The sequence below is a fragment of the Liolophura sinensis genome, chromosome 1, assembly GCF_032854445.1.
Source record: "Liolophura sinensis isolate JHLJ2023 chromosome 1, CUHK_Ljap_v2, whole genome shotgun sequence".
Taxonomy (NCBI): Eukaryota; Metazoa; Mollusca; class Polyplacophora; order Chitonida; family Chitonidae; genus Liolophura; species Liolophura sinensis.
Window position 1 is genome coordinate 64,898,068 of NC_088295.1, and position 16,103 is coordinate 64,914,170.

At 40.9% G+C, this 16,103-nt stretch overlaps 1 protein-coding gene across 1 annotated transcript; it reads right to left on the reverse strand.

The window, feature by feature from the left end:
- Positions 1–127: 127 nt before the first annotated feature.
- On the reverse strand, positions 128–13,448 carry LOC135463293 (centrosomal protein of 126 kDa-like). Its single transcript, XM_064740553.1, has 9 exons — positions 13,309–13,448; positions 11,705–11,827; positions 10,951–11,081; positions 6,859–8,537; positions 5,194–5,296; positions 3,958–4,773; positions 1,753–1,890; positions 642–713; positions 128–198 (listed from the first exon to the last, which is right to left on the reverse strand). Exons 1-9 carry the CDS (start codon positions 13,326–13,328, stop codon positions 128–130), a joined length of 3,153 nt encoding a protein of 1,050 aa, XP_064596623.1. The 5' UTR covers positions 13,329–13,448.
- Between the last annotated feature and the right edge of the window lie 2,655 nt (positions 13,449–16,103).

Below are 16,103 nucleotides of genomic sequence, written 5' to 3' on the forward strand. Positions count from 1 at the left end.
GACAGCTGTTTTACTTAGTTTCCCTAGTCAAACATGTGACACTACTTCTACCCACTTACATGGACATAATGCTGGGGCTGTGGTAAATGCGCATCACTCCCACCCGGCTGTGACTTATTCTCATTGACTAAAAACAAAGGATCAAACCGATACATAACATGTATACATGACGACTGACCCTCTGAACAATGACAATATCTGAAAGACCAGAACAGGTCACACAGATTACAAAGATGTACAGCAACCATTTATACAGTTCTTAAACAGCTTAATTACAACATACCATCACATTTACATGTACATGACTGACGACAAAAACAGTGTGAATACAAATGAAAATAAAAAACTCATTTTCTCTTATCAAATTTAGAATCCTTGAAAGTTGAAGAATATATTAGGACATTTACAAATGGTCATCAACAAATTAAAAACAAAATTCAAAGATGCATGCACAAACAGTCAATTTGACAGAGACGTCCTTCAACTTGATTGTTTCGATATGAATGAGAAGTGACACTAATAAAACTTAAGTGTGGGACTCTGGAAAAAAACTGAAAACCTCTATAAATTAAATATCACACATGTTCCAAAGAGCTCAGTACATGTCATACAATCTAGAACTTAAGAAATTCTACACTTACTTTTCAGTTTTTCATTTAGCTTGTCTATGGACTCCATCAGTCTCTGTTCTTCTATAGACAAAGCTGTCGGTACTGCAAACAAATGAAAATCAATGTTTATTACACAAGTATTACAATCCATCTCTCTCCATAGATTTAAATAGACGAGGTGGGGGTTGACTTTGGGGGGCAATGTCTCCCACATTTTTTTACTGAGTTGTTGTTGCACACATCTGTACATAATGGTTCTCAGCTTTCAAAAGTTTCAGTGAAAAAAACCTTTTTTATCTTCTTTGCATTCAGATGCTTGGTTATCTTGTGACTTTTCAATAATTTTTCAATAAAAGCAAAGATATTATCCTGATTTGGCTTATAATTAAGGTCCAACATTACACAATTCCAATATAATATGATTTATCTCCAAAACAGAGGTGTATGTAACACAAGAGTTTACAGTACACTGTTTCAAACTACAACTTATGCTGACATTCATCTATCAAATACATCAATGCATAGATATCAGAGATATTACAAACTTCAGCCAATTCTGACTTCAAAATTTGAAATAATGTGAATTTAAGGCATATTTTTGGTCACTAACTGGTTAATTTGTTAAGGGTTGTCTGTTACAAGTTGTTCTTCTACCATAATCACCTGCACATAATACACAAGATGTGTCAGTGCAAAAAGCAAAAGCTACTGGATAAACTATAGATTACATTTAAGTTTTGAATTCTGAGTCAAAAATGGCTCTTTATTTATTTATTTGATTGGTGTTTTATGCTGTACTCAAGAATATTTCACTCATACAACAGCAGCCAGCATTATGGTGGGAGGAAACCAGACAGAGCTCAGGGGAAACCCACGACCATCCGCAGGTTGCTAAAAGACCTTTCCATGCATGGGCGGAGAGGAATCCACCATGAGCTAGACTTAAACTCACAGCGACAGTATTGATGAGAGGTTCCTGGGTCATTACACTGGGCTTGTGCGCTAACCAACCCAGCCACCAAGGCTCCCAAAAAATGGCTGTTTGGTATTGGTCCGGGGTATTTGGCCTTCAGACATCTGGCATCCAAAACCCTAAGACTCAAAAGAAACTACATGTACATGTAGCTATTAGGTGCCTCACCTCTAGGGTTAGGTTTGTTTGCATTGATCATCTGTTGTCGTTGCTGTGCTGCCTCTAGGGCTGTGTGCATGGTGCTATCAGACACAGACTGTTCTGCCAAAGCTTCAGCAGCCAGGAATCCGGCCATGCTCTCACTCACTGTCAACAATAAAGCGTACCTTACAATGTATACAGAAAATAAACATGTACATGTATTCTATGCAGGAAATGATTCAAAGAAACAAAAAGAAAGAAACATTAAATCAGATACATGGAGATGGTTTTTATCACACTGCACTATTATTTGCTGCGACTTCTACATAATATGGTGCTAGCTAAGACAGAAGGGGAAAAGTGACTTACTGATGAAGAGTACAAGAGACTTACTGATGGAGACTACAAATGACTTAATGAAGAGTACAAATGACTTACTGATGGTGAGTACAAATGACTTGCTGATGGAGAGTACAAATGACCTGCTGATGGAGAGTACAAGTGACGTACTGATGGAGAGTACAAGGGACTTAATAATGAAGAGTACAAACTGTACAAATGACTTACTGATGGAGAGTACAAGTGACGTACTGATGGAGAGTACAAGGGACTTAATAATGAAGAGTACAAACTGTACAAATGACTTATTGATGGAGAGTACAAATGACTTACTGATGGAGAGTACAAGTGACGTACTGATGGAGAGTACAAGGGACTTAATAATGAAGAGTACAAATTGTACAAATGACTTACTGATGGAGAGTACAAGTGACTTATTGATGGAGAGTACAAATGACTTACTGATGGAGAGTACAAATGACTTACTGATGGAGAGTACAAGTGACTTAATAATGAAGAGTACAAACTGTACAAATGACTTACTGATGGAGAGTACAAGTGACTTATTGATGGAGAGTACAAATGACTTACTGATGGAGAGTACAAATGACTTACTGATGGAGAGTACAAGTGACCTACAATGCTAACTTACAATGAGAGAACAACTTCAGACCCATTGCTAGGCATTTCTGGAGGGGCGCAGTGCCCTGCTCTTATAAACCTGTGCCCTGCTGCCTATCTTAAAAACATCATCTGCCCTGCTTTTCTTCTTTCGAACCATTATTTCAAAGAATGAAACCCCGACAACAATGGTACAAGTGCGCTGTTGGGCCCAACTGTCAGGCCTGCAATGTGACGCAAGATATGTTGTTTCATTCTCCATGGTTCGGCATTCAGCTGGTTGTATCGCATAAGAGGCGCTCTACTGCACAAAAACCAAATAATGGAGAATCAAAACATCACCTGAGCGGGCGCTTCAAGCGTTTCACAGCAGTTCAATTTGCTATTATTTTCGACTGTTTATGTGGAAATGAAAGCTTATAAGAATTATGTATGGCAGCTTAATAAAGGCAGAAAAACAAGCCCATGACAATGCAGCCTTAGTCAAATGTTGCAACTCCATCACAGCGTTTTTTCAGGACAAGTTCTACGGTGGCATCTTCTTTAACAACAACATCATCATCTCCTGCTAATCGTTCTGACTCCATTGCAGAATCTGACTATCACTGAGTGGTCGAAACTCTGCACGAGGAAATTCACAGCCAAACTGTGTGCCAGCGTCAGTTGTACAGAACCCCAAAGTTAACAACACCTCTAAGCATTTAGTTGGGGAAAAGGTATCCTTGGGCTGAACTTCTATTGGTTGCTTATTAAAGAGAATACCCAGCAAACTCTCCGTACTTTTCTGTAAACTCTGTAAAGGGCTTAACACAGATGCTTCAAATGGCAGCTATATGTGGGCAAATGAGGAATTTATAATGTTTAGGAAGGTCAATGAGCACCTGAAAAGTTTTCAAGTTCTGTAAATAAATGCTTGACCATTCTCTCCTTCAATTACATATGAGTTGATCTAGCTCTACCACATAGAATGATTGTTAATAGTGCAAATCCTCAACAATTTGTAATAGAAATAATGTAATATACTTAAAACTATAGGCTTATTATTTAGAATAAAGGAAATTAGCATCACTTGCAAAATTAATAAGAAATACAGTCATCACACTTGGTTTTCAGTGATCAACTTATGACTGCTGTATCATAACAAAATCATTTCCAGCAACGAAGGGTTGCCAGCAGTCAACGGCCTACACCCCCCCAAACCCCCAGTTAACATGTTTGTGCCTCTCATTGCACCGTGTCCCTCCAAAATCCTAGCTAGGGGTGTGGACTTACTGTCTTGGTGATGGTTGTTGGTGTTTGAACTTGCTGACTGCGGATCATGAAGGCTGGGTTTCGGGTTCTGTAAAGAACCTTGGGACGGGGTTGCTCTGCTACCAGACCTATGTGAGCTGATGCTGTGAGGTAGCTGCTGCTGTCGTTGTTGTAGCAAGGCGTTCCTTTTGGAATAACTGTTCACAGACTCTGCTGAGTTATATCGCCGGAGATTTGAGGAAGCGACTCTGGTGACATTAGCATGCTGTCCTAGCATGGCCCCATCGAACAGTTTACTGGACATGATGACAGCCTGTCGGTTAGAGCCGTCCGAGGTCTCAGAGCCCCGAGAGGACACCTGAGAATCCCGATGTAAGCAGGTTCGTACTTTGTCCCACAACCAGTTGATTTCGTCATCGGTGGGAGTTCTGTCCAAACGCAGCCCCGAGTCATCATACACCTGAGGTGGGTACACAGCTCCTGTCTGGACTAAGGATTCAAACAGCCTCCCGTTGGTTGTAGGAGTCGTGGCGGTGGTGGTGCGTGTTGTAGTGGTTTGACCACGCCCTGTGGAAAACGCCGGTGGCCTGCCACTGGTAGAGACCAGGCTGATCTGGTGACCGTTGGCAGTGGTGACAGGGTTGCTGAAGCTACTCTGGTGAGTTATTATGTGAGCAGCCGCCTGAGGGCGGTCAACTGGTTTAGACTTAGCCTGTGGAGAGGGACGAACAGGGCCTGCACTGACAGCACGTCTTGTGGGGACAGGACTGGCTTTAGGGGAGCTTATTACACGGGCTGACGTGGGGCGAGGCGGCTTGTGGGTCACAGGAGTGGACTCTGAGAATAAAAGTCACCAGACACACATGTATAAAACATTTAGAATTCAAGAGCTATGTACAGATTTGTGTTTTGCCCAGTATTACTGGCAACAACAAACTACTAATATTAAATACCCAGTAGACAAAAACTTTCCCCAATTCTTAACAGATCACCGTCATTCTAAAACAGTATGTACAGACCAACTTGGTCTTTATACTGCTTCAGTCTGGATTGCAAATCACATGTGCACATATTTAGAAACAGGCCAAATTTTACAAATACCATCAAATCTGTCATTTAAAGTTTTTCTGTGCTTTTTAAAGTGCATTTTTACATGCCAAACTCTAGGTGAAATACTGTTCTTTACAACAGTAGCCTGACTGGGCATTTTCAAGTCATGTTACATGAATTGTACATGCAGACCCACTAGTAGCTTACTTTGTGTGGTGTTCACTGGTTTCTGTTTAGCTTCAATGTCACTGTTACTATTTTCCTCTTGGTACTCCACTTCAGCAAATCTCACCTTTTTCTTCTCTTTAGTCTGAAACATGCAAAATAGGAAATATAAATTACAGTACGGTTGCAAAACACTGCAAGCTGTCAAACTGTTGTATGGACAAAACCAAAGGTATATGTATATAATATATTTCAGTATTTATCTAACTGATTAAACTGGTGGTAAATTTCTATATAAGTAAAGATCAACCTTTATGATAGAAGATCAATTACATGTAAATTGACCACCACAAACATGTTACACCACAAGCCTACCTGTTTTATTAATAGATCAGCTCTAATACACGTAATTTATTTATTTGATTGGTGTGTTACCTGTACTCAAGAATATTACAATTATACAACTGTGGCCTGCATTATGGTGGGAGGAAACTGGGCAGAGCCTGGGGGAAACCCATGACCATCCGTATATGACGGCGGCCAGATTTGTGGTAGGAGGAAACAGAGCAGATTCCCCGGAGATACCAACAACCATCTGCAAGTTGCTGACAGACCTTCCCACACTAATACAGTGTACATGTTAAGCACAATAAATTCCTGGGTCCACTTTTCCAAACATCTAATAAATCCATTTTTCTTTTCTCAAAAATTATACCTTAATTGCATTAAAACCTACACAACATCATTTCCAACAAAAGTTATGAGAAAACTGATTTATTTTACTAACACTGAAGAAAATAAACATAGTAGTTGAAATTACTTGCCAGTATGAACACTGAGGCAGTTCAATGGACAAAACTGTGATTATAGACGTATAACCCCTTTGTCTTCCCCACAAGTATATCCTCTTCACACACTTTACACTAACAAGGGATGGACCACACGAGCTAATGGTACTGGACACACTGACGCTCTGAAGTGATGGCATAACGCGGAGGACATTTTGGATGTGTAACTTTTGTTGACACATTCTTCGGTTGTCAGCTTAAACCTCTGACACTACATGTATATATAAATTTGACTTTCGCACAAGTCTTGTGAGAGCCACATGTTCTTGGACCGAGTGGGTAACATATTGTGAGAATTAAGGCCAGTCACTCTACACTGGACTTTTTTGACATGCTTGTACAAACCAGTTATGAATTTGTAACTGAATATTAATTTATTTATTTGACCGGTGTTTACGGCTGTACTAAACAAAAGTTTCGCTTCTACGATAGCAGTCAGGTTTATGGGTAAATCACAAATATGCACATTCTACACTAAATATAACTCAGCCTCTTATTTCAAGTTTAATATATAAGATGAGTACAGTTGGGTAATTACATGTACTTCAACAATAGCACTATCTTGAGTTTGTTATGGGGCAATGGCTTCCATCCACTGATGAATACTTTACAGCAGTAATGTTATCTGTTAGTATTTATTATTGTGGGGAACACGCAGGCACCTAAATGAAACAGTGAAATGAATGTGTATATATGTATAAACAAGGAAAAAAGAAAGAATTGTTCAAAATTCTATGATGTCTATAACAGTATGCATAACTAGTAAGACAAACAATGAATGAGTGAATGCTTGGGGGTTAACATCATACTTATCAATATTTCAGTCATATGAAGATGATTAAAACAAAGGAATCCTTACCTGTACTTTTCCATTGTGCTGACGAATTACTTCCAGGCTATCTTTAACATCCAATCCTATGGAAGGCTTACCACCAAACGAGTTGGAGCGTTTGAAAGGAGCACTGTGTTTACTGAATGTCTCCTCTGCCTTTTTCAAAATACTTTTCACTTTTTGAACTTTAAGCATATTTTGTTTTCTAGAGCCTGGTGATATGATGGATGGGTCCCTACAGAGGGAGCCACTGTCGCTTCCTTGTTCAGAGTCATTCGTGTCTGCACACAGTGTGAGAAGGCCGTTAGAAAATCCAAGTCCTCCATTAGAGATGGTGGGTGGTTGTGCCCTGACTGGTCGGGCATGTTTAGGAGAATGAGTAGGGTGTGTCTGAGCAGTCTCTGGGCTGGGGGGAGAAAGTAACACATCACTGGGGGACATGTCTGTGACATGTGATTGACCTGAAGGGTCAGATTCTCCATGTTTGGACCCGAGGCCCCTGTTCGTGCCAGAAGTAGGTTTGGCACTTTGTGGTCTAGGCCTTGTGGTACGCGTCTGTGGGATAGGCCTTGAAGGCGTTGTATGTACGAGTGTTGCCGCATCATTTGTATTCGGCTGTGCTCCATCCTGGAGTTTTGGTGCTCCTGGCATCTTTGTGGTGATGGAGTTGGTTGGTGCCCAGGCTTTCATGTAGAGGGTGCCCGTGTCTGGTGCCTCCTCCACAGCGATGTTACCCCTATTGTCCTTATTGACAGAGTTACAATTCAGCAGGCTGTTTTGCTGACTGACCCAATCTGTGACAGTTCTACTGTTTGCTGCAGGCATAGAGCCCACATCCGTGAACACATTATAGCGCGGCAGGAAGAACTGTTTAGGAGGTGGACCTGGTTGCTGGACATTGCCGTTACGGATATCAATGGTACTGACAGTATCAGCAGTGATATCACTTCTGGAGGAGTCCACGTGGGTGGGTGGACTGGGGTAGACCTTACTATGTGCCATCATCCCATTTCTATGCCCGGCCACTGACGTTTTACACTGTTTCCTGGTCTCGTCCTCACCAGGTCCTGACACCATGCCCCAGTTGGGCTGGACAGTCTCCACGGCAGGCACCAAGTTATCGCTGCCCACGGGCTCTGTGTCAGTGAAGGAATTCTCTTTGTCAGGGCAATGGGCCTCAAGGCTGTCTAGACTGGAGAGACTCTCTGCTATGTCCTCATTCTCTTCTCTCACAGCGTCTGTCTCCATGACAATTCCTGACACACCCTCCCCTCTCAGGTCCTCCTCTATCTCTTTCCTTAGGGCCGCATTGAACTCGCGTAGGGAGTTCTTCTGCTGCTCTAGCACTAGCTGCTGGTGTTGCTCTAGCTGCTGTTCAAACAGACTCTTGCTGTTTGTCAGGTTGCGCAGGCTGCGGTTGTGCAAGTCAGCCCTAGCGGCAGTCTCCTTTGCCTGTTCCTGTACCCTGTCTTTGGCTGGCGGGGTTGATGAGCTGCCATACTTGGTGTAGAATGCCTTCTGTAAGACTTCAGGTGACTCCTTGCGTGTGCTGTATTTAGTGTTGTTGTCTACCTGACAGGCGATCATTACGGGGCTAGTCGACTTGCGCCCCCGCACTGCCTTCAGAGCATCATCTAAGCCTGGAATCAGAGCTGATGTTACACCACGGGTTGGGCTTGGAGAGCGCTGGGAACATGGGCCTTCACCTGACAACAACAAAGGCTTATTGTAAGATACTTTCTGTATTTTCTTTCTTTATATATTTCTTGTATACTCTCGAAAAAAAAAAATAATACTAAACTCTTGTGAAGTTGACCATTGTTGACATCAACGAAAAAAAAAAAATGAAAATTGATCCTGATCATTAACTGCAGCTTCTTTTTGTCTAGAAATTAATACACTACACTGGGCATGAACTGTACTGTGACGAGTATGACACATACAGTTCAGGGTTAAATGGCCATGACCCCAATGCGTATCAAACAATCAAAATAATAAGGTGATTATGAAAATATCATCCTACACAACAGAGAAAGTCATACTTATGTATACATGTATATATATACACTGTATATATATATATATGTGTGTGTGTGTGTGTGTGTATAGTCTACATGAATACAAGTTCCAAAAAAGCTAAACAGAAGTTATGTTTACATTATGACTGGTCAGTGTTGAAGTTGACATTCCCGAAAACATACATGTATATAGAGCTGAGGTTTCAACACCACGTTTAAATGTCAAGGAAATGACATGTCAAGCTAAGGCATCATAAATGTAGAAGAAAAGGTTAAATTCATGTGTTAACAGTAAATGAGCATAGGCTGTCGCTTACCGGAGAGTACATATACAAGCTGGGTAAACCAGTTCACCAGCAGTGAACTACCCAGGCAAGCCCATTACATGAAGAGAGTGCAATTAGGGAGTAAACCTGACATAAACATAGCCAGTTCGATGTTAGAGCACATGTATGAGCCAAACTTTGGCATTACTGTATTCCTTACTGTATCACAGCCACAATCTATTAATAAATGAACTGTGCATTACAACTTTAAGGCTACAAGTCAAAATACCATACTTCACATGGTCACCACACAAGCATGTACTTCAAGCAAGTACCAGTAAATAAACAAAACCTTTAACAAACATGTGTGTTTTGAATGAGTAGTTTCTAAGGACTAGAACCTTCAAGTTTTAATTACAAAAAGGAAAGATTTAAAAGATACAGATTGAAACAGATAAATGCATTCCCAACCAGGGGTGCGTTCCATTCATCGATCTGGTGGCAGATTCAGTGGTCACCGGAGAAAACAGAGTGACCTTACAATTTTCCCAAAGTCCCATGAGTTAAGAAGCTACAATACACTCCACCTTTGTCAGACTCAGTGTCGACAGTGGCGTCTCTGATCTCTTCTGGTGGCCAATGGAATGACATGTTAGTGGCCACTACCTCCTCCAGTGGCCATCGGGAAGTGAAGGAAACAGATCCCAGAAGTCACACCCGGAGTGCAAATCTTAGCCACAGATTAATGCATATAAACCCCATTACAACAGGGCAAAACTCTACATTTGTGTCCTATGTCACAAAAGGGTGAAGGGTCCTTTAAAAAAAATTCTGGTTCGGAATCCAGTTACAGATCACCACCAAAATTTTTTATTAAATGAATTGGTGCTTGGATCAAGGCTAAGTTTTACACAAATTTTCATTCCAATACTTCCATAACTTTTCTGTAAAGCTGCTAACAGACAGATGGAGAAATACAGTGAATGACCTAAAGTTTCACCCGGGACTCCTAAAGTGTATCCCAGGATTTAATGCGCTGGTTGTGGTTGTTACTGACTGAGCGCTGCAGGAGAGCATCAGGGGTGGTCAGGGGATTAATTGGACAGTTCAAGAATGTAATAAACAAGCTCAGGGTTCACTGAGCAGTCAGTTTATGCTCCTACTACCAACAGTTCACAAACTTGTTTCATCAATAATTTCTACCAGTGCGCCATGATCAATGTTCACTGCTCGTTTTGAAAATTTCCATTGGAGTCATCGGAGCTACAGCCACAAACAATCAGTGGGTACACGGTCGCACGAGGATGATATTTTCTAGACATGCAAACTGTACATCACTGCTGTACAGCAAAAATTTTAGTCCCGTCATAATCATGTGCTGTTGCCGTTCCTTTCAAACAACATGTGATTTTAACCATATTGCACATCAAAACTTTGCTAGTTCTCTGCTGTGAACAAGACCTTACCCAGTATTAAAAGTTCATAGCTGAGACACAGCCTTCCAATGACATTCTTAGCAGAACGAAAATACGAGAAAACACTTGCTGGTCATCAGCAGAAGTCAAATGAATTACACTCGCCGATAGCTTTGTGGTCTTCTGGACAATTTTTATCTCATTTTTATCTAATCACATCCTTCTGTCATTTTTCTGCCCACTCAGACTGAGCGAAAGTAAATGACTGTAACTCACATGCGAAACTTTAGTTCATTTACCACAGATATATAAATGGCAGTATCCTCCGCATGCTGCACAGTTACATTTAATAACTGTTGAATGCTGTTGCAAATACATGTACATGTGTAGGACAAGAAAAGCTATCACACAAAGTCAAACCTTTAGAATTTTTCCTGTAGCGTTGGAATTTTTCTGTTGCTTCTCTTTGCTTCTCACGACGTTTCAACAAAATTTCCTGTCTCCGTTTTTCTTCTCGCTGTGCATCAATTTTTCTCTTTATTGCAAGAGCTCTGCAGAGCGCAAAAACAGAAAATCTTACATTAAGAGCTGTGCTGCATACATTTTCCACCGCAAAATTTGATAGACATGAATTTAATGTAGTGTTGTTAAGTATGTGGCAATATGAGAAAAAGTATGGAATAAAGAGTGATTTGTTAAATATCCTTTTTGTATACCAGTTATATCTTAGTATGAAAGCAAAGAGTAGAATGTAAAGAATTCTGATGACAGCTGTAGTCAGTTCATGTGGGTAAGTTTATATTTTAAGACAAAATGTCTGTATTTCGAGTTAGCTTACTAAATTTACAATTAGAGGAACATCCCTTTTCTTCAGTGAAAAAAGACAAGAAGTTTTGGAGGCTGTCATTCAATACATATAACCTCATAGAGAACGCAAAATGATATTTCAAAAATAGAGGTACATGTACATGTATCAGTACCAACAAAAAATATTTTACCACCTTTATTTGCCTCTATAAATGCATTTTGGGTTCAAATTTTTAGGGCGAAATATACATTACATGTAACTCTTTCGAGTTCATATACATCCAGTTTTGAAAACACAATATTTCCACTATTTATACTCTTTATACAGTCTTTATAAACACATGCACTTCTACAACTATCTACAAACCTGCGTCGCCTGTTTGTCTCATGTGACAATAGTTTTGTTTTGGCTATCACATCTCCACGATTGGAAGAGTTCATCTGTTTCAGGTGCTCCAGATGTTGGTTTTCCAGGATCTGGTAGCGGTTTCTGAATGAGGTCTTTAAGGTAATAATCCTACATGTACATCACTTCATCACTCTCCTATTACACAAAAAATTGCAAGAAGTGCTCTTAACGTTAAGACCCACCATTCTTCTTTTGTCGCAAAGACTTACCAAGTCTTACATACATGTGTGTGTGTATTACATGCAGGTGATTATCCCCTGCGTGCCACACATACATGTATTATCTGAAGTGGAAACAGGATAAGAGTTGACTGTGAACTTCCTTTGCCCTGCTCTTAAAATCAATTTTTTTAAAATCTCTTGATACTGGACTGGTGGAGTCTCATCACCACAGCATAAACCTATGGTAAACCATACACTGTTTCATGCCTCGTCCGATGAGTCCTTTGCTAAACAATGTCTGCAGTCTAAAATGGGTGCCGACTGTGGCTCTTACCACTCAGCTGGCCAGCATTCACAACATCCCCAGGTATATTCAACACGGTCATGGCACACCATGTCTACATTCATGACATGCCAAATTATTTCAAGCAGATTGGCCTTTAGACACGTCTTTGCAGGTCTACCGTGCATGCGCAACCCAGGAACAACAACTTTTTCAAGACCCATATGGCTGTGGTGAAGGCAAAACGGCTGCTGCTTCAGTCATGGCTTGAATTTGGATCTGGTGTGCCATTACCCAGTGAATAAACTGCGAGGTAAGAGACACTGATGGCACCAGTTTTGGACTGCAGAGATCATTTTGAAAGGAAGCGAAAGGTGAGAAGCAGTGTAAGGTTTACCACAGATTGCTGCTGTGCCTATGATACTCTGCCAGCCCAGTGGGGCTATTGGTGTTCATACATATGTATTATTATCAAACTGACAGAAAGATCTCAAAAGTCCAGACATTCTCCATCAAACATCTTTTCTGTTAGAGAATGGCTCCATCTAAAAATCACGGGGTTCAATTCAATGTATTATTTAATTTTTACCTAAAACTTATACCACTATGAACTTTTCATTTCTGTTTCTGAAATACTGAAATCACACATACACTCTCGTATGAACTGAAAGTTGATGGAACTTGAGCGATACTGACTTTGACCATTTGTAGTGTTACAAATCTACCAACTCTGAAAATTTACAAAGCACAGATATAAATCATAACTGTTTCAAGATTGCATAACTCTCCTCCACATTATCCCATGATTATCAACCGGTAGACCGGAGCGCATGGTTTGGTACATATAGAGCCGACCCTCCTATACGTGCCTATAAGCGTACTCGATCAGTAACTGCACCCATGGCCCCATGATGTAAACATCTGCAGACATTCATCCCTCCACCCAATTCTGAGGTGAATATACCGTGATTGCAAACATACAAAAACACTGATACAACATGGTTGTTGGAACAGCAAGAACAGATACGATTATGATAAATGAGTACAACAGACACTATGTTGTTGTTGTTGAGCTGAATAACTGAACAGGAGTAGACACGAACAAACGAAAAGGATACGAATAAGCGCCGGTAAACATTTTCCTGTTATTTTCCCAGTTGCTGGCGACTGAAACTTAATCCTCCAATATGAAACATCACATTTCACCCAAAATCCCTATCACCAGTTCACATTCTGTCACTATTTAGCGTCATCTGGATACCGTCTGTCGCCATATTGTTTTGACAACAACATGCGCTGGAGTTGCACAAACTTGACATAACGACGCATGTAGGAAGTGTTATCTCCCTTGAATGAGATATCGTATCCCAGCATGAACAATGTGGGCTATGTACGGTTCACTTTAATATAGTAATTATAGTTCATTATACAGAGAAGAAAAGGTCACTGCTTTGGGTAATTGGTTTCGTCATCTGGCATCCAAAAATAATGATTAAGTCATCTTACCATCTGTATTTCAGAATAACTAACACTCTGTCACGACATGGTCCATTGACACAATGAGCCATTCATAGGTTTTTCTAAATTTATTTATTTGATTGGTGTTTTACACCGTCCTCAGGAATATTTGACTTATATGGCAGCGGCCAGCATTATGGTGAGAGGAAACCTGGCAGAGCCCGGGGGAAACCCATAACCATACGCAGGTTGCTGGCAGACCTTCCCACTTACTGCGGAATCAATCTCTGGCAAGTCACTGACAAACTTTTCCACTGGTGATGTAAGAATGCCTATGCGGGCCATGCTGATAAAAAACGAGTGATCTTTTGCAAGGGGTTGTGCGAATGTCAGTGGACACAAATTGACATATGCTGGTTTTGAACCTATATTCAGACAGCGAGATATACAGTCATGTATACAGTCAAAAATTAAAAATCCAGCTGATACCATAATACTTTGTCGTATTTGATATGCTTTAAGGTCAGTTGTATTCCTAGGGTGTATGCGAGGCAATTTCATGCTTTCCATTTACATGCAGACTTACATAAAGAGTGGTTTCCTGTTTACATGTAGGCTTACATAAATAGGGGTCTCTTGCTTATATATTAAGACGCAGCACAACTCGGTAGTTGTCAGCTCCCATAATGCCTAAAACGAAAGAATTATGTGGAGCCAGAAAGGCAGCCATCTTGGCACAGCTGGATACTGGATTGAGCGAGCGACGAGTGGCCAAAAAACTGAAGATCTCTAAGACAGCAGTTCATTACACCAAGAAAAAGCAAGCCGAACATGGTACTACAAAACTGCTAGCTGGTCGAGGCAGGAAACGTCTTTCTACCCCACGAGATGACCGAGCACTCATCCGGTCGTGTATCAAGAATCGTCGTCAGACCTCCAGAGACCTTAGAAATGAGTGGGCATTGTCAACAAATGTGACTTGTTCAGCAAGAACAGTTCGAAACCGACTTCTTGGAGCTGGTCTAAAGTCGCACAGGGCACGGAAGAAGCCCTTCATCAACGAGAGGCAGCGGAAGGCCCGCTTGCGTTTTGCGAGGGATCACAAGAATTGGACTGTTGATGATTGGGCTAAAGTTCTCTTCAGTGATGAATCCAATTTTGAGTTGATGCCTACTCCAGCCAACTTACTGGTTAGGAGGAAGCCTGGGGAAGCCTACAAACCAGACTGCCTTGCTCCTACTGTAAAGCATGGGGGTGGATCAGTGATGATCTGGGGTTGTTTCAGTATGGGTGGAACAGGACAGATGCAGTTGTGTGAAGGGAGAATGAACCAAGTCACATACAGAGCTACTCTTGAAAACAGTCTTCTTCCATCAGCTGCTAAACTCTTTCCTGGCTCGAATGACTGGATTTTCCAACAAGACAATGCCCCTTGCCACACGGCAAGGTCAGTTAAAACCTGGATAGAGAACCGGAACATTCGAACCATGAATTGGCCTGCTCAGTCACCTGATCTGAATCCAATTGAAAACCTGTGGAATATTATCAAGTTCAAAATGGAGAACCACAAGCCCCAAAACAAAGCAAATTTGTTCGAATTTTTGCAACAGGAATGGGCTGCTGTGACCGCAGGGCAATGTAACAAACTGGTGGAGAGCATGCCAAGGTGCATGGCTGCAGTCATCAAAAACAATGGGCATGCAATCAAGTACTAACTCCCGTATGAGACTGAGAGTCATGTGACTACGTGACTAGGAGACAGGAGAAAAAATGAAATGCCAAAATGTTTTTGAGAATACAGTTGCCACATCTACAGATGTATGAACTTAAGTGATTTTGGTCATTGTCAAGAAAGTCATAGAGAACTGATAGATATCACCTCTTAAATAAAACCCTTATGAACTATTTCTGTTTTCATCACTTTCTTTGCCCAAACAAATGTTCCTTCAGTTGTGCAAGGTTTTAAAATGAACAAGAAATGGGAGAAAGCAAGGGTGGTCTAATAATTTTTTCCATGACTGTATATTTGTTTATGTGCTTGCTGTTTAACAACATACACAAGAATTTTTCCCTCAAATAACAGTTGTCCGTTTTAAGGGTGGAGGAAACAGGAGTGCCTGGAGTAAACCACCAAACTTTGGCAACCTCTCATGAGCATCATTCACTGCTTACAGTCACCAAGGCTGATAGGAAATCTATGAATTCCCTGCCTAAGGCTGGGTTTGAACCCACATCTCCTGCATCCTTGTGACTGTAAGGCAAGTGCCTTAACCAATCAGTCATGGCCCAATCCCCATAGAGAAAGTGAGGTGGTTGCGTTCATGGATTTGCAATGAGCCGTTGCTTGCTTAACTCTGAAGTTTAAAACTTATACCTATAATTTATTTATTTATTTGATTGGTGTTTTACACCATACTGAAGAATATCATACCTTTAGGAGTAACCGTGAAAGTAA

Coding starts and splice junctions, on each gene's coding strand:
- LOC135463293 (XM_064740553.1), bottom strand. CDS start 13,328: ATGTTTACCGGCGCTTATTC. Junction 11,828..13,308: donor ATGTTTACCGGCGCTTATTC/GTATCCTTTTCG, acceptor GACCTCATTCAG/AAACCGCTACCAGATCCTGG. Junction 8,538..10,950: donor CTACAGGAAAAATTCTAAAG/GTTTGACTTTGT, acceptor TGTTGTTGTCAG/GTGAAGGCCCATGTTCCCAG.